The sequence below is a fragment of the Vicia villosa genome, linkage group LG4 (genome assembly GCF_029867415.1).
Source record: "Vicia villosa cultivar HV-30 ecotype Madison, WI linkage group LG4, Vvil1.0, whole genome shotgun sequence".
Classification (NCBI taxonomy): Eukaryota; Viridiplantae; Streptophyta; class Magnoliopsida; order Fabales; family Fabaceae; genus Vicia; species Vicia villosa.
Window position 1 is genome coordinate 125,467,311 of NC_081183.1, and position 24,013 is coordinate 125,491,323.

The window sequence follows — 24,013 nt, forward strand, 5'->3', positions numbered from 1 at the left end:
ACTTATAACAGGCATCCATTATAAAAGTATTATGAATATCAACAATTGTTAATGAAACAAAAAACATGAAAACTTTAAAGCGTAAAAAATTTGGTAAAGTTCTCTACAATGGATTGCAAGAGAAGAAATAAATTGTGTTTAAGGTTTGTGTTCTTCAATAATCATTTTTTTACAATATTCTTCAATAATCATATATTCATTCATTTAACTAACCCTTTTCTTATTTTACATCAAAAACAAATAAATGCAAAAGGGATCTAGAATATATTGCATCCAACATTTTATCTTCCCCGACATTTCAATGAAACAAGGATCCAACATCTGATCTTCACCAACAATGATGATAATGAATCAGATTCAAAAATTATTATAAATAAATAAATATATATATATATATACACACACACACACACATACAGAAATATTTTGTGTAAACTATGTAATATTATGGGTAAACGATTAATTTATTAATATTATATAGCTTGTAACGAGTTTAAAAAAATATAAATCTTATCCCTCGGTGTTATTGATAAACCGAGAGGTATGATACACTAGTTTTGAAAATATTAAAAGTGCATAAAGTGGGTTTCAAATCTATGTGCATAAAATTTTCCCTTCGGTGTTTTAAAACTGAGGGGTAAAGTTGATACTTTTCATGACGCCTTTCGTTACCTCACTTTTGTAGCCTAGGTCAAATGCATTTCGCGTCCGAGGTGAAACGTGTTATTTGTAGTAGTTACAAACTTAACTTTCATGTTCCAAATAGGCGAATCCAACCAAAAATGTTAACTTCACTGACATAACACCAACAATCTCATGTCAAAAAAAAAACACCAACAATCTCAAGTAGTGAGAAGCGGTAACTGTTTTTTTTTTGTACGTACAGTCAATAATCAACACAGTATGAAATTTAATCAACAACTTCCTAGAATCAAAGGAAGGAAAATTTATATTTTTAGGGAAGGCAATACCTGTTTGTTTTGTATGTACAATAAAAAATCAACACCAAATGAAATATGTTCAACAACTTCACTAAATCAAGTTGTGTCCAAAATATATCAACAACAACATTTGATTTGACCATGTTTCTGAAGAAATACATATATTCTCATCGTGAATTAGACTCAAAAGATGTTGCATTTCATACAATAGAGCTCTCTTGCTCGTCTTGTATGTAGATCTTGCGTTATACACCTGTGTAACACTCGTCAGTTTTTTTTGGATATTTATCTTTCAAAGCAGCAATAGTGTACCTAGGAGCCATATTGTATTTTATCATATCATTCGCAAATTGTCTTTCATTATGTTTTAAATGACCTAGTATGTGATGACCATCTAACTCTGTAGCTAGTTCATGATTGTAAATTCCACACCTATCTTTTACCTTCAAACCGCTACCATTTGGCATAATCAATTTATCTTTCCTCCATCTGATCTCATATGCAATATTAGAACGAACAGTAACAACAATAATACCATGTTGTATACCAATGGATTGTGCACATGCCAACACGTCAGTCTGAGAGGGAAAATATCGATCATTTTCAACATATGAAGAATGAATTATTTATGCTAGAGATACTCAAATCCTATTAAATTTTGTACAAGTTAAAAACAAAACATGCAAGTAAAACATACATTGTCAGTGGTGAAGAACTGCATAAAATTTATATAGGAACCATCCAACTCAAGAGTGTACAAATAAAGCATCATGAATTGAACTACGGGATTTTTCACACTAGGCTAAAAACCAGGTATACCAGAATTTTCTATAAAAAATTCAGTAATTTTGCTGCTTCTCGGGTTTTTCAGAATAATTGGAAAAAAATAATGGTTTTTTTCTTGAAAATACTGGATTTTTCAGCAAATACAGTATAAATGCACCAGATTTTTAAAAAATCTGATAAAAACTCAACGAATTTTTAAAAATATAGTAAAAATGCACAGTTTTCACCAATTCTAGAAATATTCGAATCAAATTTTTTGCTACCACTACCGAATATTTCAAAATTTACAACTTCAATCAGAAAGAAGTTTCTTTTAACCAATTTTAATTTAGGGATAGGTAAATAATGAGAAAGGACATTTTGGTCAATACAAAAATAAAGGGGGTGTCATGTATAATTAGGGGATGGTAGGACAAAAATCTCCAAAACATTGAACCAACAAGCCCGCAATAAATCCCACCGTAGGTTGGGCCAAGCTTAATCCATGACAAGTCCTTCTTCCTAACCCAAATACAATCAATTTTTTTCACTTTATTTTCTTTTTCAATGAGAATTATACCTGACACCCCTAAAATTATATCTAACATCCCTATATTTTTTTCAATGACTATTTTACTCCTCAAATAAAAAATAAAATTAAACTTTTAGAAATTTTGATATTTTATACCAGTATTTTCAAACGTCCCATATAAAATCATAAATTTTGAGAAAATTTGTATTTTCTTATATCAATTTTTTTAAATATCCAATATAAAACCATAATTTTTGGAAGCCCTTTGATTCTATACTAGATTTTTAAAATAACCTAAAATATAGAGGTGCATCGAATTTCTAAAAAAGTTTGGTTGGCTTCTTTTTAGTAATTAATTTTAAAAAATGAAATTAATACTACCGAATTCTTTAATAAATTATACAATAATTTGGTATGAACAATCTTCTGGAGGATATTGTGGTAGAAATAGTGGAGTTGTTGGATATTCGAAGTGTCTCAAAGATTATCAAGGAACGTCTCAGACGTTCGTACTCATTTATCAAGGATTATCAACATCTCAGAAAAGGTACGGACGTCTCAAAGATTATCAACTCACTATATTCAAGGAACTAAGTGGATGGTCAAAAGGCAAAAAAAATAGGACAATTCGAGATTTAAGTTTTGGTACACCGACAAAGTTTGATTGAAAAATGGGGTAGAAATTATTGTAGAAAATTAGTGGAATAAGGATATTATTGATCTGAAAAGAGAAGGAGATTAGATCATAATCGTGAAATTTATAGTGGAACAAGACAACTTTAATATTGTTAGTGTTTAGGCACCTTAGGTTGGGTTAGTAGAAGACCTTAAAGTAAAATTTTGGAAGAATCTAGAAGGTTTATTTTAGAATATACCTCAAGGAGAGAATATTTTTGAAGGAAGAGATCTAAATGGACATGTAGGAAGCGTAACAAGAGGTTTTGCGATAGTGCATGTGGGGTATGGTATTGGGAGGGAAATGCGGAGGATAAATCCATCCTAGAGTTTTCGTTGGCTTTTGATCTTATTATAGCTGATACACGGATTTCGAAAAGAGATGAGCATTTTATCACATAAAAGAGTGAGGTGACATGTTCTCAAATAGATTTCTTTCTTATTAGGACTGTAAAGTTATACTATGAGAGATCTTGACTTCTCAGTGTAAAGTATTCGTTATGGATGTAAGAGCCAAGATGAGAGCAAAAAGAAGTCGCATGAAAGATTTGAGGATTATGTGATGGAATTTCCAAAATAACAAGGGAATTTCCTCAAATGAGACAACAATTTAACTTGGCAGAAGAAGATAAAATAAATACAAGAAACATAAAAACTTGTTTACCTAGTTGGATCAAATGATCTACTCTGTGCGAGAGACAGCAGTTTTCCGACTTACTATACTTCCAAATATTGTTACAAAAGATTACAAATGAGTTGCAAGAAAATAGTCATCAAAGTTTTAAAAAAACATTATTTTCTACCCAAGTGTTTCCTAATATCTCCAACTTTCTATATATGAATCATACAAGTTAAGGTGTTTAGAAGTGTTTCTCAATCCTCTTAGACACCCCCAAAAGTTTACCTCAATCCTTGCCTCACTGATTTTTCCCTTACTAATATTGTCACCTCTTCCCTCTATTTAGTTGTAAAGTTCTAAAGGTTGTGATAACAAGAATATAAGAGATACATATTTAAGACTGATGAAACCAAACAGATCCACAACAAGTCCAAAACTCAAACAATTAACGAACAAATCCACTGACCCAAACATAGAAGCCCAAAACATGCAAACTGAGAAAATGGGATAGGATGACCAGAAATCCAAACCATCACGGATAGACTTGAACTTCCGCTTCCAACCAAGTGAAGGATGTTGCGGTCGTGTGGATCCATCGCCGCTGATTTTTGGCTATCGCCTCCTTTCACTGCCAGAAAGCCTTCCTACGTATCTGACAACATCTTAGCTACTTTAACGACTTTTTGATTTCTGAAATCTCAAAATATATTATCTTTCTTTTGTCTTGAAACTGTGGTGATGCCAATTTACCAATCAACTACCTTACTACTCTATGTCAATTCAACATCTATTGAATATTTTTTATGAAATTTAAGTCTCACTTGAACCTTTAGCTTTCCACTTACATCCACTTTCTCCCAACCACTTGTGTATGTTTCAATAGTCTAACAAGCCCACAAGTATGATTCTTCAACAATCTTTGACTCCACCTATTTTCGAATGTCTCCTTGAAGGTCCTTGTTTTGAGTTTTGCAATCCTTCAGCCACATTCAAATCATAACACACAATACTCACATAATTATCCCTTTGAGATGGTATAATCTCCCTCCTTAACTTATCACGAGTCAAATGATTATCACATGCCTTTGTAATTGTTACCTCACTAGTACTAGTATAAATAATAGGAATCTCCACCTCAAACTGATTTTTCACCGCCATAGTTTTCAAAAGCTTAATCCCAAGATTTTTACTCTTCTTCCCCTAACAAGACTCATTAAAAAGTAATGCATTTGCGATTTATGAACTTCGATCCTCCAAGTTTCATTCTCAACAACTCATAACCCTTCATAACTCTTAGATAGCCATTGAAAACAAATTCCACATGGTTACCAACAAGCTGAATTAGCTTGATTTGTACAATAGGCAATGTTTTGGAAACCTTTAAAATAGAGTAGGTTACAATCTTCCTGCGCCAAACCTCCATATCTATTTTGAAGTCTATTCCTATAAATGAACATCTGCCTATCAAGTAAGTCACTTTAGCACTGGCCTTTCTTCAGAAACTCCTCAATGGCCACATGCATTTTTATCTCTTGTCTTCTTCAAAATTCATTAAAGTGCTTTTAAACAATCTTTATACATCCATCATGCCTTGACCTCAAATCCCAAAACTTGTTCTTGTCATGAAAGTCTAACTAGTAGATGATGAATGAACAACAATATTGGAACCTTATAAAATATATAAACCACATATTTTAGACCTTTAGCTATAATCACTTCACCATGCAAAATCTTCAACGCCTCATGTTTTACTCTAGTGCAATAGTCTAGGTCATCAAACATGCTTATGGATAACAAATATCTCTTAATCTCTAGAACAAACCTCATGTTGTAAAGAAGAAAATTACGACCATCGAATAATTTAAGTCTGACAGCACCAATACCATGAACCTTGCAAGCCTTATTGTCACCAAGGTAAATTCTTCCAGCATGCTCCAACTTCAAAGTCTCACAATATTCATTTTTTTGTATGCATGTGATAAGCAACCTGAGTTTTTGACTCATTTGGCTTCATTCTTCAAACTCGATACCACTAATGCGCTAGTACTCTCATAACTATTCTCATCGAAGGCAATTGCAATCTGAACAAAATCATCATTGCCCATCATCTCTAGACAATATTATTTTATGAAGTGACAGATTTGTTTATAAGTGAGACATTATACCCTTGACTTGTCAAACCTCTTTGATTTAGATATCCCTTTACACTTACTTAATTCTCTTGAGATACTCAAGCCTTCACCATTATCGTCAATCTTCAAATGTTTCATCTTTGAAAAATATTTTGATCTTATAGCCATTTGGACTTCACCCAAAGTAAAAGTATTTTTCTTACCATAAAGAAATGCATCTTTAAAGTGATCAAAGAAAATAGGTAATGAACTTAACAAGAGTAGATCCTTGTCATAATCTTCAATTTTCACTTTAATATTCTCCAAATCATCAATGATCTTGTGAAATTTTGTCAACTACTCCATTATGGATTTTTTCTCTACCATTCAAAATGAGTTGAGTTGTTGTTTCACAAAATCGTTGTCTCCAAAAAAACCCTCTCAATGTGCCATTTAGAACCCATGGTGTTCATTTCTAAACAAAATCCCTATGTCCCATGATGGACGCCACTTGTTGTGAAATGGAATGGTTCAATCACACCAAGAAATTTGATGTGTTGTGAAAAAGAACAATGTCAACCAAAATAAATGTCATTTAGCAAAAATGACTCACTATGTAACAAGATAGCAGTTTTACTTGGTAGAAGAAGATAAAATAAAGACAAGAAACACAATAACTTGTTTACATAGTTCTATCAAACGATCTAACCTAAGGGAGATAATAGCTCTCCGATTTACTATACATTCAAAAATTGTTACAAATAAATTACAAGAAAATAGTCACAAAAGTTCTCAAGAACAAATCCTATTTTCCACCCAAGTGTTTTTCAATTTCTCCAATTCTCTATATATGAATCACATAAATCCAATGTGTTTAGAAGTGTTTCTTAATTCCCTTAGATACTCTAATAGTGTGTTTGGATGAAGCATTTTAATGTAGGAAAGTAATTTTTTGAGGAAATTGAAAATGATTTGACCAAAATCCATTGTTTGGATGAAAAATATGGAGAATTGTTAAAATGATGTAAATTTATGAAGTATTTTATTCAAGTTAAATTTAAAGAATTTCAAATGACACCAAAAAGTAAAGAATATGAAATTGCTTCATAACTTGAGTGTTAAATTATTTATTATTAAATTTTTCTAAATTTGCAAAATGGTCCTTATATTTTATTACAGTTATAAATTTATCCCAAATTTTTTCATAAAATTGCAAATAAGTCCCTAATAATTTTCCAAATTTACAAAATGGTCCCTTAAAATTTTCAAAAATTGCAAATTAGTTCCTATTTTTTATATTTCAAATTTGGCCCAAAAGTTTTAAAATTGATAAAATGACCAAAATATTTAACAATGAATCATTTTAATACTTCATCCAAACAAAAGAATTTAAAATTGAATGAATTTCAATTGAATCATTTGAATTGCTTTGAATTTTAAATTCTTTAAAAATTCTTAATTCCCTCATCCAAACACACTACAAACAATTCTCTCATCTCTTGTCTCAATAAGTATTCCTTTACTAGAATTGCTACCTCTTCCCATTGTTTGCAGCGGTAAAGTTCTAAAGGTTGTAATAATAAAAGAAAATTTCTTTAGCCACCTCCCTATGGGGGTCACCCCCAGCGAAAATCCGAAAATACCCCTGCTTCGGAAATGAACTTCCGAAGCGCTTTTTTTAAAAAAAAATTTCCATAATTCGGAAGTGCATCTCCGAAAACACCTCATGGGGGGTGTCTTCGGAGAGGAACTTCCGAAAACACCTCATGGGTGAATTCGGAAGTTCATTTCCGAATTATGCAGAAACTGTGTTTTTTTTTTATGTTTTTTCTTAAACAGTCTCGCATTTTAATTAAACGCAAACGCCAAATAAAATAAGCGACATATAAACAGAAAATACCAATACGATAAATAAAATCCAAATAATATATACAAGCCGAACCAAATAATAATAGTGTGCGCAATATACAATCCGAAAACAAAAAATAAATAAACCCGACCACTACTGGGTGTGCCTAACCCTCTCACCCTGAGCCCTCCTCTGCCGCCTGTACCCCGCCGCACGGCCCGCATCAGTGACGATCGCCTCCATCACGGAGACTGCATCTGGACCGCCCTGAAGAACAACACCCCGATCCAAGGCGTCCCGCCCAAGCATCTCTATCCGCTGGCAGATCGGCAGGAGATCAATGGCGTGGTCATCCTCGGCCTGCTGGTTCTCCAGGATCTCCTCATGTGCTGGCCTAGGAGCGCCGGGAACGTCGGGTCTCAGTAGAGGATGGGACACCCGGTAGAACCATGTGACGTACCCCTCCTCACTGTGCCAGTCCTGTGTGACCCGAGTGAGACGGTACTCCTGCGGTACCACATGATGCTGCCAGTCCTCCCATATGGCAGTGAGCTGCACTCGGGTCACTGTGTCGGGAGCTGCCTCAAAGGGTGACCTGGGTATCCGCTGCACAAATCCGAACTGACGCATGCACCGCTCAGGGAGATACCGGACCATGATGCCGGTCCCGCATGCCAACCAGCCTGAATATAGAGCAATGCCATCAAAGGGGACAATCTGAGCGTAGTCGACGAACGGCCTCCAGGTGACGTCGTCGTGCATCGTGCGGTCCAGGTACAAACGGTATGGTCCCACCGCATCGTTCCCCCTCTGGAGAGCGTATCTGGCGGCCCTGGGCATGGCGTCAACGTACGCAGGATCGATGTGGAAGCCGTGGATGCGGGAGAAGTAGGAAATGATCCAGCTCTGAAACACAAACACGATAATGTATTAAAAATAAATACGAAATATAAATAAATAAATAAATACGATAATATGTTAAAATAAAACGTACCGTAAGTAGTGTGCAGGATCCGACCAACTGCATCGTCCTCCAGTTGGAGGCCTCATTCAGCTTCTGGTAGAGGTATGCCAGAGTAGCTGCCCCCCAGTTCCACTGGTGAACGGTATCCAGGTCCATGAAGTAGCGGAGGTAGGTCACGTCGACGTACCTGGCACTCTTGTCCACAAAGCATGCAGCGCCTACCACATGCATGTACCAGCACCGGAGAGCGCAGCCGCGGTGATACTCTGTGAACAGCTCGTTACCCTCACCCTCAGCATCGGCAGCCGCGTCCAGATGGTGGTCAAAATAAGTGCTCAGTATGGTGAACCGGACATGAGGCCCAGAAGTCGTGGCGCACCCATAGTGAGCAACCTCGTGCTCCATGCCCAAGTAGAGCATCATCCACTCAATGGCCTCCACCCTCTGGATCTTGGAGTGGGTCAACAGCGGCCCCCTAATCGGCAGGTGGAGAAGACACTGCATGTCGTGCAAAGTGATCGTCATCTCCCCAACCGGCAAGTGGAAAGAGGACGTCTCCTTGTGCCAGCGCTCCACAAATGCCCCCTGCATGCCGGTGCTGATGGTGGTGTACCCCGTCATGCAGAGCCCGCTGAGCCCTGAACCTCGCACATGGTCATTAAACCACTCAGCTGCTGGTTTAAACAGACTGAAAATCTTGCGGGCGTGGTTCACCATTTTCAGCGGCTCTCTCTCCTGTTACAAAAAAAAACAAATAAGCGACATATATTAAATAAGCGACAAATAAACGGTTAAATTATAAAAAATGGTGACAAATAAACGGTTAAATTAAAAAAAATACCTCTCCCTCCCAGATCCGCCGAGCGACGTGATCGTGGTAGTGAATCAGCACGAAAGTGTCAAAGGGCCCTCCCGGATAGCCGTCCTCCTGCTCATCTTCCTCCCCGGCTGGAGGGTCAACATCCGGTACCCCCTCCGGCTCGTGGTAAGTCACTGCCGCCACCTCCTCCTCCTCCTCCTCCTCGCGCTGGCGGGAAGAAGATGCCCGAGCCAGCCGACTCCTAGATCCTGAACCAGATGTACCCTCTCCCACGTCCTCGGGTACTCGCACACGGCGTCCCCGGCCCCGCCCCTGTCCCTGTGTCGACGCCAGCTGCGCCGCCGCCCGCTCGCGTCTAGTCGACGCAGTCTGGGTCTCCCTACCCTGTCTGATGCGTGCTGGTTGGTTGCCTGACATGTTCCTGTAAACAATCGAAATCGATTAATATGCGAGACAAAATAAAAAACAAAAAAAATGCACTTCTGATACAGTTCGGAAGTTCATTTCCGAAAACTGGGATGGAGGTGTTTTCGGAAATGAACTTCCGAAACACCCCTGCGCAGAGCTTCAATCCAACCTCCAATGGCAGACCCCAAAAACCTAAACCAAAACCATTTTTATGCCTACTAAACATCCTAATATCAGTACTAACCTATCTTAATGTGATTTTTTCAGTTTCTAAACACCCTAATATAGTTTAATCAAATAGATCTAAAACTTGAAAAAACAATGATAAACTTACCAATTAGTGTTTGATGATGAGTTTGGTTGAGTTTGGAAGAAGAATTTGGCTACTTCACACTTGCTTTTGCAGATTTTTTGCAGAGATTTCTCCTTTGGAAGTGTTTGATGATGATTAGGGTAAATGATTAGGGGGAGGGGGGCTGTTTTGCTTAATCTGTAAAACGCGCATTATTTTGGAAGTTCATTTCCGAAATGCTGTTTTCGGAAATGAACTTCCGAAACAAGACAATTTTTTCAAAAAAAAAGGCGTTTTCGGAGATGCATCTCCGAAAACACCTTTTTCTTGCATTTCGGAAATGAACTTCCGAAGTCAAGGGTAGTTTGGGTTTTTCACCAGGGGTGGGCTAGAGAGTTGGGAGGTTGGCAAAGAAATTCTCTAATAAAAATGCAAGAGATACATATTTATAATTGCTGAAATACAACATATCTATAACAAGCCCAAAACATAACTCATCAACGAACGAGTCCTTGACTAAAATGACTATGCCCAAAACACGCGACTATTGGCGCCACACTCCATAGGTCATCTACAGTCAGCCAAGTGGCGCCTCTGACAAGAACTCGACCATCGCTCACCGCCAACTCGATCTCCGGCCCACCATCGTGCGGCCTTGGCTTGGCACTGCCACCCAACACCCAACGACTAGCGTCTACCACCATGCGGCTAGATTGTAGGCCGACACCCGACAACCGTTGTCCGCCACCACGTGGCTCCGATTTTTGACGATCACCTCCCACCTCCGCCGAACCGCCTCCCTGCGGCTCAGACGCCTTCCGACAATATCCTAGGTGCTTTAACAACTTCAAGTGCTTATATGTTTTCTTACTTTATCTCTACTTAAGGATTTTAAATTTCCATTAGAGTGTGTTTGGATGAGGTAATTAGAAATTTTAAAGGAATTTAAAATTCAAAGCAATTTAAATGATTCAATTGAAATCTATTCATTTTTAAATTATTTTGTTTGGATGAAGTATTAAGATAATTCATTGTTAGATTTTTGGGGTCATTTTTTATAAAATTTAAATTTTTTGGACAAAATTAAAAAAGTAGGGACCAATTTGCAATTTTTAAAAATTTGAAGAACCAAATTGTAAATTTTAAAAATTATTAAGGACCAATTTGCAATTTTTTGGGGTCAATTTTTTAATTTTGAAAAATATGAGGACTAATTTGTAAAATTTGAAGAAATAATAGTAACAAATACATTCTATTTAGTATGAGAGTAATTTCAAATTCTTTGATTTTTGGTGTCATTTCAAAATATTAAATTTAAATTAGATAAAATACTCCACAAATTTCCATCATTTTAACAATTCTTCATTTTTGTATCCAAACAATAAATTTTGTGCAAATCATTTTAAATTCCCTCAAAACATTACATTACCTCATTAAAATACTCCATCAAACACACTCTTGAGTACACCCCGTTTGAAAAGATTTTTCAGTGTTTATAACATCAAAGTTATTTACCTTATGAGTTATGCTATGCTTACATCTATTTTCTACACCGTATAGTAATTACACCGTATGTATATCATTAACTTAGTGATGCACAGATTTCAAAATGAAACAAAAAACTATTATAAAAACAATTAGTATGTATTTTTAGTATAAAAGCTGGTGTAGGTGTAAAATTTAGTGTCAAAGTAGCATGTAAGGTAAAATTTAGTGTCAAAGTAGCATGTAGGTGTAAAATTTAGTGTAAAAGCTGGTATACAACCGAAGTGTCTCTAGAACAACCTTCTTAAGGTAAACAAGTTTCGGAAGGTCTGTCTCATTCAACAAACGATCTTGTCCTATAGAAGTATCTATTTCATCTTTTGCTTTTTTTAACACCTCTGGATGGTTTAATAAGTTAGACATTGTCCACTCTAATGTTACAGTCGAAGTGTTTGTTCCTGCAAAGAGCATAGACTATAGAACATGTAAATAATCAATATGAAATAGTTTACATTTATATAAGGCATGTCAGCGTGTCTGTGTTGTGTCTGGTGTCTCTGTGTCCGTGCTAATAACAATATCCTTACCAAAACAAGTCCTTTGATGATCTCATCGGTGTAATACTCAGGCTGTGATTCTTGAAGTTTGAGGAGATGATCGATCATGGTATTCACTTTCTGCATCCTACTACGACTCTCATGAATGAGTGAACTCAAGATTGCGTCAAATTTGTTGCTGATATTCTGTAATTTCTTTTCCAAGTTTTGATAATCAAACCACCTTAAAAATGGCAAATAGTCTGCTTTATTTGTAACCCCTGCAAATTTTAGTAACTCCGCAACTGTCTCCCTAAATTCCTTAGCTTCCTTCGCATCCTTCGCGTCAGTTTCTTCGCCGTAGTATCTCTTTCCAAAGATCATTCTCATCAAGTGGTTGTACATTATGTTATGAAGCATAGAACTTAGTTCCACTTGTTCAAATTTCATGCCGGAGGAGTAGTCCTTGGCCAATTTATGTATCAACCTATTGGTTTCATCCCTTCGGATAGATTCGAAAGAAAGTACTCATTGTGTCGAAAGAAGATCTTGAGTACTGATACGACGGAGATTCTGCCAGTGTTCACTATAGGAGCATGTTCCAATGGTGGTGCAGTTGTAGAAAATATGTTTTCCGGCAAGAGAATGTGGCAGGTTGGCTAAGACGAGGTCGTTTTTGGTGAAACATTCTTGGAATGCGGAGTTTGATGAAACGACGACTACGAGGCGGGAACCGAACCTTAGGGAAAAGATGTTGCCGTATTTTTGTGAAATACGTTGGAAAGTGCGGTGGAGTGGAGGTTTTAGGAGGTGGAGGTTGCCAATTATGGGGAGAGAGGTTGGACCTGGTGGAAGGTTTCTGAATTTGTTTCTGGTTTTAAAAATAAGTTTGTAGGTAAGAATGAATATCAAGAAAAGAAGAGAGTAGTTCAACAAGGGAAACATTGATATGATATGGTTAGTAACAAACTTGGGAGTATGTGGATTTTGAGGTCTATATAGGAAAAGAGACATGCTACTCCCACCACAAAATCTGGCACCTTATCAACATCTTAGTGTATAGAATAGTAATACATTATTCATGTAATAGTTCAGTTTTGTTTTCACATTTGGAAAGAGAATTTTACAATAAAAGAAATTAAAAAACGTGTTTTAGTAAGGTGTTCAAAAACGTATTTTCAAATACACAACAAATGGGGGAAATATGATAGAAAGTTAGTTGCTGAAATAATGAACTAGAGGATGAATTTTGTTTAAAAATGTATTTTAAAATGCATTAGTGTTGGAATCTTTTTCAAATTAAGTTTTAAAGTTCCAACAAGAGAATGAATTTTCACATTTGACATTTTTCACTTTTTAAATGGTTTATATAATATATGAACTTTTATTTGAATAGTAAATAGATATGACACACAATTTTAAAAGAGAAACTCTAACACCACTCTTTGGGTCTCTTATTCATCATGTATACTTTCAAAGTTGTCTCTTTGTTTTCGTAGATATACTTTTGAAAATATTCTTTTTAACATTTGCGTAAAAATGTTCCGTAGATGCACATATGGAACACTCTGTAGGTACATATACGGAATAAACTCATCACAAGTAAACTAGAAAAACAACATTTGTAACGAAAAAACAACATTCATTGATTAAAATCGGCATTACATCAATAATTCCAACAGAAAATTAAATATTGCATATCAATAGCCCGATTGACCCTTGCACATCTCTAAGATTTGCTCGACCGTTCTTAGGACCGTTGCTACGAACTCGAGGAAATTTTCTCTTCGAAACCTTCATACGTTCGCCACATCGCCAAAACATTCGCTTGTCAAATGAAGGTGACCGATGCTCAAGCTTCACAACCTTCCATTTGTCACCGTAAGGTAGGCGGTATTGGATTTCGTCGATGATATCTTCGAGCGAGGTGTATTCTTGCACTTTGATCGTCCGCCCAGGTGTTCTGCCGTCGAAGTAGGAGACACTTGCGACATGCCAACGGATGTTGTACTCATATTAAGATATTTTTGTGTTTGTGTGAAATACAACATTAGAAACCCCAAATTTATAGAAGACCTAGGTGAATATGGACTACACATTCTCTGTCGCCGAACGTTCCGTAGGTATATCCATAGAAGGATCTTAGATATTTTGTTTCCGTAGATGTACCTACGGAAAAAACCCATAATTTTTAAAATTAGAGCCTTCCGTGGATACATCTATAGTTTTTTTAACAGAACATTAGATAGCAGTAGCAATAGAAGGAAAATTGATTATAATTGACAAAAATAAAGAGTGCAATGTTATAATTGGCAAAAATTGATTATATCGCAATGTTAAAGAGTGCATATATTACACTTTGAAACGAGAAAATACATCAAACGAACTGTCGTCGGCTAAATCTATTGGGGGTTCCAATTTAGACTTTTCCTTATTTGATTCTTTTTCGGTGTTGTTCAATCTTTCGAATTCGTGCATCCTATTAACAAAAACATTTGGCCACGTCTCGGCATCTACCGTATGATGAAGCGTCCATTCCAGTGATGTAGGTGGTATGGGGCATCCCGGTTTCAAGTAAGTTTGCACAAAGTGACTCGCTTTTGAAAGCCATCAAATACATATGATGCGATCATTTGAATTTGTTGGCGCTGCGGTGCCGGGTGAAAAAGGATTTTTGAAAAACCATAACGCGTCAAGTCAATGCACATCATATTAGTGCTGATTGAGCAACCTGACACAAACAGCTAATAGAAGATTTGTATCCGAAAATGAAACATGTATAAATATTATCTTTTTAAAGTACATTTGACTATAATTATTTGAAATTTTATATTTTTTAAGTAATTAAATATATGGGTTATTATTACTCTTTTTTATTCTATAATTTATTAAAACATTATTTTTACATATATTTCTACAAATTCTTAACAAATTTTAGAAAATATTATTACTAATATAACTTAAGACTTTATTATTTAAAAAACTAGAATATCAAGTGACTACATTAAATTATATAATTGTATTACACATTAGTACAACTAATTTGATACCAATTTTAATTTACTACTACTTATTACATTAACTTTACATAACTGGCGTTAATACCAATTTAAATGGGTACTTTAAAATTATTTAATCATATATGTAATTAGTATAATTAATAGGGTCATGCTAACGAGTGTCCCAAGATACTCTTTAAGCATTCTATATAAAAAAAAATTCCTTAAATAAATGACTTATTTCAATATCTAATACATTGAATACAAATAATTTTAATAAAACAAATTTGTTATTATTTAAAAAAGTCAGTTATTTCCATTTTTAAAACATTAAATATAAGTATTGCTTTCCGTTTTAAACTCTTAACAAGTGCCCCTGAAGCACTCGTTAGCATTTCCCTAATTAATATCATTTTGATATTATAAATAATTTTATTTTGAGTTAATAATGAAAATTAATATCAATTATAATTCATTTACTCATATAAAAAAAGTATTTTGATTTACTACCAATAATAAACTCATATTAAATATTACCAATTATACATTTCATAAATATCGTATTTGATATTACACACGAACTTTAAATTATTTCTAATTCATATCTATTAAATTTATTGATTTTTTTAATATATAAAAAAGATTATGAGTACTTATAATTAATATAATAATAAGAGAGGGTTAGAGATTACAATTATTTTCTAATTTTATAAAAATTTAAAAAATTAATAATTTATTTAATAAAATATTGTTATTTTTAATTTATATTATTCATTTGCATCGCATGAATTTTATTTAATATATTTTATTATGAATTAAATATTTATGAGAATAATTAATAGATTAATCAATTTACTTTATATAGTGTAAACGGAATTTAAGTTATGTCGGCAAGACATCCTAATATTTATGTTATATTTTTGACTTTGGTAAAGTATTTTAACTTAATTTCAATTTTCACTTTAGTCCCTTATCTAATAAATATTACATTTTAATACCTTAAAAATTGTTCTGTTAGTCTAATTAGTCCTTTCCGTTAAATTTTGTGAAAAATGTTAACTTTTGCGTACGTGGCATGACATGTTAAAATCTGAACCAACATGGTTTTGTTTTTGGAGGTTAAAAACTCCCGCAAATTGTTAATAACGTGTAAAAAAATATAATATTGTACATTTACTATCACAATAATCAATACCCCACAATAGTCGCAACACAAGTAACTTTCTCAATAATTACATATCTCAATATACAAAATCCCCACAATAAATTGTTTCATGTTCTTTGTTTAGAAAACCAAAGATAAAATAGATTATCAGAACAAAGAAGAATGGGACAAGCCAAAAAGTAGCCGTATATTCATATGATCATAATATTCATATACAACATTTACTGCATTACCTCTCAATAGTTATATTCTAACTGTAAGTAAGTCCTAGAATTAAATTACCTCAAACAAAATTAAAAAAAAAACTCTTTTCAATTTTGATCTACAAAATTACATATCCCTACTGCATAATGGGCAACAACCATGTCTTAAGAGCCACAGATCTATGCAAGGTTGGTGAAACATGTGATGACAATGAGGTAAACAGCTAAAAGTCTCTCCAAGTTAAAAGTTTTGCATATGTACCAATAATAAGAAAATGTCAATATTAAATTCAAAATCCAAACACAAAATAACACTTTGTTATTCATGTCATATAGGTAATAAGGTAGAGCAGTCAATATTGACCAGTCCATATGGGTCGGCCTGCCAGGCCCAAAAAATCACAGAACTTGGGCCTTAAAATTAGAACCCATATTTTTTAGGGTCTTTTTAGCCCAGCCCTAAAAAGACCGCTACTCATTAATATTTATATTATTTTACTCTAAAATAGCATATTGATTTTTCTCACTTCACTAAATTTTATCTCTATTTTATTCAATCATTCTCTTTTAAATATTATACATTAATATAATCAACCTTTTTCATCATATTATATTATTTTTTCTCTTATAATAAATATTCAAGTATTATTTTATACAATTTAGACATATATTATATTTAGAAACATATTATAGTATTTATAAGAGATAATATAGTACTTAAAAATGTATTATGTTTAAAATAACATAATTTGTAATTTTATTTATAATAAATATTATGGAGTTTTTATTTTAATGTTTTTAAATAAAAAACTCATTTAGGGCTGGGTAGCCCGAAGCTCATCTAGGGTCGGACACTGATAGTAAATTTCGAGCCTATATTACAAAGGGTTTTTTTGGCCCAATCCTAAAAAGTTCAGGGCCCGCTAAGGCCGACTCGTTTAGGGCTAGTTTTTTTGGCCCAATCCTAAAAAGTTCAGGGCTCGCTAAGGCCGACTCGTTTAGGGCCGGATAGCCCATTTTAACAGCTCTACGTATAGGTAAGCACTATAAACATATTTACAAGAAAAAGTGGAAAAAACCAACCTGGAGACAAACTGAACAAGAAACTTTCTCCCTTGATGCATAGACATTTTCAGTGGTGATTTTGGGATTTTCATCAAAGTTAGTTTGTAACTTAGATTTTTTTATGTCGCTAAGGTATAAGATATATTTCATTTTAGATGTTTTAGCTTCAAATCTAATAATTCAGACTAAGTTTATTTAAGACTAAATTGTGTTGAATGTAAAAATTAATTGTAAAACAAAAACCTTAAATTGCAGTTTCAAAATCAAAATTAAACGATGTTTGTTGTGAGATAGATGAAATACTTTGCAACACTTGTTGATGGTTTGTTGTGACATCTCTTTACCAAATTTTATTTAAAAAAATGTTGCATATATTTATAAATAGATGTATAAATTAAATCATCAAGAATTGAAATTATTAGAATTAACTAAAAAAATGCGGACTTAAGGCGGAATAGATTGAACGAATAGGCGAGGCGGACTTTGTCGGGTGGTAAGTTTTGGTGGGGCGAACATTGGTAGTCGGCAGGTTTTGGTGAGAGGAGGATCCAAAATCTCAACCCGCCACTTTATGGCGGTTGCGCGGACCGGGCCGACGGCCCACAACCCGTTTTGTCACCCATAAAAGATTACATTTACTTCCTATTTATTAATCACCCTAATTTTGTTACACTAATTTAAAATTTAATTATGTAAATATGTAAATCAAAGTTACAAATCAAATTTTAATATTTCATGTCATACTATGGTCTTAAAAATATGCAAATTAAAGTTATAATTATTAATATAATTAATATTTTTGAAAGATTACTAAATAAAATAAATCTATTAAATTTATTAATTATTTTATTAAATATGAGAAAAATATTACGGGTGATTATTATAAGAGAAAATAGTACATATTTTATCTTTTATAAGAATTAATTATATACCTAAGTAAATTATAATTTTTAATGATAAAATAATAATATTTATACTAAAAATTGATGTAAATATTTGTTTTAATAAAAAACATGAGAAAAATATGATATGAAAAATACAATTTTCTAATGAAAAACACATATTTAAGCATAATTTTAAGAGTGAAAATATGTTGATTTTCAAAAGTATCTCTAAGAAGTTATTATAAACAATTAATTTAATTTTTAATTATTATCATATATATTATTATCAAGCATACTAAAATTTATATAAATTTAAAATTATTATTATTAGTTACATTTTAAAGAAAATTTATTATATTTTTATTTAAAATTATTCAATGAGATATCAAATATTTTAAAATTTACAAAAAATTTGTAGAGTTAAACTTCTATTCTGAAATTCTCCTAGACAAAAAAATAGAGAAAATATTCTTTTGGAACTGAAATTTCAAGATGCAATGGAGTGTAGATATTCATTTAGAACTGAAATTTCAAGATATAATGGAGTGTAGATATTCATTTAGAACTGAAATTTAACGAAGAGCTGTCATATATTGTAGGTTTGTAAAAATTGTAAGTATGATATAATAAGAAGGATTTATAACTGATATTTGACGGGAAGCTGTTATAAATTTTAGGTTTGGAAAAATGGAGTAATATCTAACAAGTAATGTTATTTGAATTGAAAAAATGATTTTATTCAAATATGTAGTTTTAAAATTAAGCCATCTGGATTCAACTGAGTTTTGTTAACTCATCAGGATTCACGGGTAGATGTAAACATATCTGAGAGATATCAGTTGTAGACTATTCATTTTAATGTCAATCTTTTAAATATTTCTCTTGCTGCTGTTTTATATAATTGAAGTTAGATAATCAGTTGTATAATTTATTATAAGTACTAATTAATGCTTAAAAATTAGTGCATATTATTAGCATATATTTGTAATTATGTCAATGTTAACCATTGAAAAATGAATTCAAATTTTACCAATGATGGTTGGATAGAAATGTGAGGTGAATCCAGACGAATTTTTTACTAGTATACATTAAAATAAAATAGTATATCATTTCTTTTAAATAATGACTAACTGATTTTCATATTCCATCTATACTTTTGTTTCCTAGTATGTCATGGATCCCTTTTTAAAATTGGCAAAATGAGATTAGATGGAAGAGAAACTCAACCATTCAAAGTATGTGTATATAGAAAAAGAAAGAGAAACTCTAACCTCACCCCTTGGATCTTTTATCCACCATGCGTGCTTCTAAAATTTCCCATATTTTATCCCTTTTTTTACATTTGCGTAAATATGTTTCGTAGATGCACATATGAAGCACTCCGTAGGTACATCTACGGAATAAACCCACAACCAGTAAACCAAAAAAACAACATTTGTAATGAGAAAAGCAACATTCATTGGTTAAAATTGGTCGGTATTACATAGATAATTTCAACAGAAAATTAAATATTACATATCAATAACCCGGTGGACGCTTGCACATCTCTAAGATTTGCCCGACCGTTCTTTGGACCGTTGCTACCAACTCAAGTGAGATTTTTTGTTCGAAACCTTCATACGTTTGCCACATCGCCAAAACATCCGCTCGGTTCTTGAGCTCAAAGTTGTTGTAAATGACGTTCCCTCCGTCTTCAAATAAAGGTGAGCGATACTCAAGCTTCACAACCTTCCGTTTGTCATCGTAAGGTAGGCGGTATTGGATTTATTCGATGATATCTTCGAGCGAGGTGTATTCTTGCACTTTGATCGTCTGCCCGGGTGTTCTGCCGTCGGAGTAGGAGACACTTGCAACATGCCAACGGATGTTGTACTTATATTGAGACATTTTTGTGTTTGTGTGAAATACAACATTAGAAACCCCAAATTTATAGAAGACCTAGGTGAATATGGACCACACATTCTTTATAACAGAATGTTCCGTAGGTATATCCACTGAAGGATGTTATATGTTTTGCTTACGATATGTACCTACGGAAAAAACCCATAAATTTCCAATTAAGAGCCTTCTATAGATACATCTACGAAAATTTCCCTGTTTGTTTTTTAACATAACAGAGTTAAATAGCAGTAGTAGTAGGGAAAGAAAATACAAAATAAAGAGTACAATGTTATAATTGACAAAAAATTATTATATCGCAATGTTATAGAGTGAATATATTACACTTTGAGACTAGAAAATACATCAAAAGAATTGTCGCCGGCTAAATCTATTGGTGGTTCCAATTTTGACTTTTCCTTATTCAATTTGTTTTCGATGTTCTTCAATCTTTCGAATTCGAGCATCCTATCAACAAAAATATTCGGCCATGTCTCGACATCTACGGTATGATGGAGCATCCATTCTGGTGATGTAGGTGGTATGTGGCATCCCGTTTTCAAGTAAACTTGCACAAAGTAACCTTCTTTTGAAAGTCATCTAATACACACGATGCGATCATTTGAATTTGTAGGCGGTGCAGTGCGGAGTGGGAAAAAGGTTTCCAATAAACCATAACACGTCAAGTCAATGCACACCATTTCATATGTGCATGCAATAAGATTCCCATTTCCGGAAATCTCATCCATTTTGACACCGGTGTGTAAGCACCCATCCAAGGAACAAGAGCTTCGTTAACCGCTTCAAATTTAGCTTCCTCTCCATTTAACTGTGTGTACGTTTCTTTATGCATCTTCAACTCTTGGATGAGTTGATGACGGACAAGCATATGGATATCCTCTCCATTACCGAGCAACGTCGAGATGGCTCGGTAACCGCAATTACCGTCCCCCGCAACATCTACGATCCGCTCGATGTAAGGGTACATAAAAACCGGAATCTCTTCGATGAATGGAATTTTCGGTGGAATATGCATCTCTTCGATGATTGGAATTTTTAGTGGAATAGGTGTCGGAGGCGGTTTTCATATGCGCGCTCCTTTGTTTGAACTTTTTGGAGATTTTTGAGATTTAGGAGTCGATGAGTCGGGAAAAAGTTTATCTGCATGCTCACAATATGAAGGAGCCCGTGTAGTCGAGTTGTCATTCGGTGTAGGCTTCAATTTCTTCGGAGCACCCTTTGTCTTAACCGGTTGAGAATTCATGTCAGTTGTTTCGGGATATCCAATCTTCTGCAATTGTTCTTTGATGTGAAGTTTCATGTTGTCATCGGCCTTCAGAAACCTCTCTTGTATGGCTTCCAATTCGGAAGTAATCGAGATATTCGATTTTTCTCCTTCGATGCAACCATCATCATCAAAACTAAGTCTTTTTCAATGAGGGATAACTTCTTCCATTCTTATTGGCTCACTTAATCTCACATTTTTAGCAATAAAACAAGCACATGGGAGACCATACGTTCTAGTAATAGTGCAACCACACTTTGCGCTATCAGAACCGACAGTTTCACCTCGTGAAAAATATAATTCAACCTGGCCTGTGACATATTGCCGATCAATTGAGAATAAAGAATGTTGTCCCTATATCGATGTTCCAACACCGTAATGCTCCGACCAAATGTGGTTTGTATCTCATTGTGTTGGTTTTTAATCATTAGATTTATGGTGTCCCAATCTCGACACAAGTCACCCTTGCTATTAGCCAACCAAAATTTCAAACTAGCATGTGCCGACTCAACTCTGTTTGTGGTTGTATTCTCAAGGTTTCAGACATTATCAGTCCATGCACACACAAACTTCTCCTCTACCTTATCAAGAATGGTGCTTTAAACATATTTCAATAAATCAGGATACTTTTTACACACTTTTCGAAAATGAATAACGGAATCGGCATATAGTTCTTTTGTCGAAGAATTTACAATACGAGTCCATGCATCCATTATTTGTTCAACAATCACACCGGGCTTCACCGATTTTCCACCTTCGGTCTCTACTTGTTCCGTCCCCACCACGGGTTTAACCTCACTTCTCACATTACATATTATGTGATATCGACAAAGTAATGCATTAGAAGAAGGAAATACCTTTTCCACCGCATTCATCAAAGCAATATCGCGGTTCGTAACACTCGCTTTAGGCATCTCGACTTGTTCCTTCAAAATTGACCGACACACCTCTAATGCCCACCTAAAATTATCCTATTTTTCACACTTCAAAAAAGCAAACCAATGGCGTATGTCTTCTCGGTGGATGTAACACCTACCATCTTAAATAACGGAAGTCTATACTTGTTGGTCTTGTAGGTAGAATCGAGAAGGACCACTGTCGGGAAAGTGTTGAACAACTTTATAGAATCCGGATGAGTCCAAAAAATTATCTCAGACCGTAACCCCATTGCCACAATTTATGTACCGTGACACATATTTGTTATCATCCAACATCTTCAACAGTTGTTGCATCTCACTTCTATCTCCCCTAATCGCCTAATTATTGCGGTACCAGGTGTTATACACTTGCCTTATATTTGATACGTTGTCGGGTTCCTTCCGTTTCAACGTGACAAGTATATTTTTCGGTTGAACAAGATTTAAGGACATGTCATTAATACATGTCTTCTCTTCTGGATTGAGCCGACATACACTAGGATAACCTTGTAATTTTCCGCACATGTCATGGTTATGCAAACCACAAATAACACTAAATCTCCACTTCTTGCTAGCCACCATGTAACTACAGATTTTAAATAGACACTCGTATTTTCTAGTACCCGTGCCATCTCTTTTAAACTTCCTTAGAGGAGGATGGTATTTCCCGCTTCTTTCGCACAACGTTGTAACGAAAGCGTTTCTTCTTGCCGTACCATTATCCGATCTTCCTATTACCGTATCAAAACCAAGGTTAGTTGCATTTCTACAAATCCATGTGAGCATGCTTTCCCGATCATAAAACTCTTGCCTGTTATTAAAGTCACCGCTGACATCTACCGCCTTTACGACTATCCCTTCAACATTCGGAGAAACATCGACTAAATGAACTAATTCTCTTGAGATATTATCGGGGTGCACCATATCTATTCGTAACCAATAACACAAACAACACAAAATTACAAGACTGTTGGAAAAACAATACAGACACGTTCCGTGGATGCACCTCTGAAACATGTTCATCTTCAACATGTTATGTAGATGTACCTACAGAAGCAACATAATTTTTTTTTGCAGAAAATTGATGCATATTGTGAGTAATGCAATGGATAAAGATGACTATTTACCTGAAATTCAGTCTTCTTTTGCTCCCTTTGATTTGTTGCACCAAAAAGTTGGAGCTTTGGAGTGGAAAATGGTATTGATGAAGTAGGATTTTTTAGAGTGGTGCGAGTGAGTGTTGAAGAAGAAATGTAACAATGGGGAGTGATCATGCTGGTTCAAACTATATCAAATGCTTCCGTAGGTACATCTACAAAATATTCTGGCGCTAAGTCATTTTGTAGATGTACCTATGAAACAATCTCTGAACTGAATTTATGTGTATTTTTTCCCATCATATACTAGTTTAAAATGCTTCTGCAGATACACCTACGAAAAAAACTAAATTTAAAAAAAATGCTTATGAATATGCATTTACGGAAACAGGAGACATAATTGAAATTTTGTCAGGTAGTTAAAAGATTAAAGGATAGATTAAGATTTTCTCGAAATAAATTGGTAAAAAAAGTTAAATCATTTAAAAAAAAAATTCAAAATACACATAACTATTATGTTTTT

The 24,013-nt window shown here is 34.3% G+C and overlaps 2 protein-coding genes across 2 annotated transcripts; both read right to left on the reverse strand.

Annotated features, from left to right (window-relative positions):
- Positions 1 to 11,019: 11,019 nt before the first annotated feature.
- On the reverse strand, positions 11,020 to 13,047 carry LOC131595163 (isoflavone 2'-hydroxylase-like). The gene is made up of 2 exons (XM_058867448.1): positions 12,049 to 13,047; positions 11,020 to 11,935 (listed from the first exon to the last, which is right to left on the reverse strand). Exons 1-2 carry the CDS (start codon positions 12,445 to 12,447, stop codon positions 11,693 to 11,695), a joined length of 642 nt encoding a protein of 213 aa, XP_058723431.1. The 5' UTR covers positions 12,448 to 13,047; the 3' UTR covers positions 11,020 to 11,692.
- An 8,228-nt stretch (positions 13,048 to 21,275) lies between these two features.
- Positions 21,276 to 23,317, reverse strand: LOC131597818 (uncharacterized). The gene is made up of 4 exons (XM_058870482.1): positions 22,767 to 23,317; positions 22,104 to 22,274; positions 21,709 to 21,989; positions 21,276 to 21,586 (listed from the first exon to the last, which is right to left on the reverse strand). The coding sequence occupies exons 1-4, from the start codon at positions 23,315 to 23,317 to the stop codon at positions 21,276 to 21,278; spliced, it is 1,314 nt and encodes a 437-aa protein (XP_058726465.1).
- Between the last annotated feature and the right edge of the window lie 696 nt (positions 23,318 to 24,013).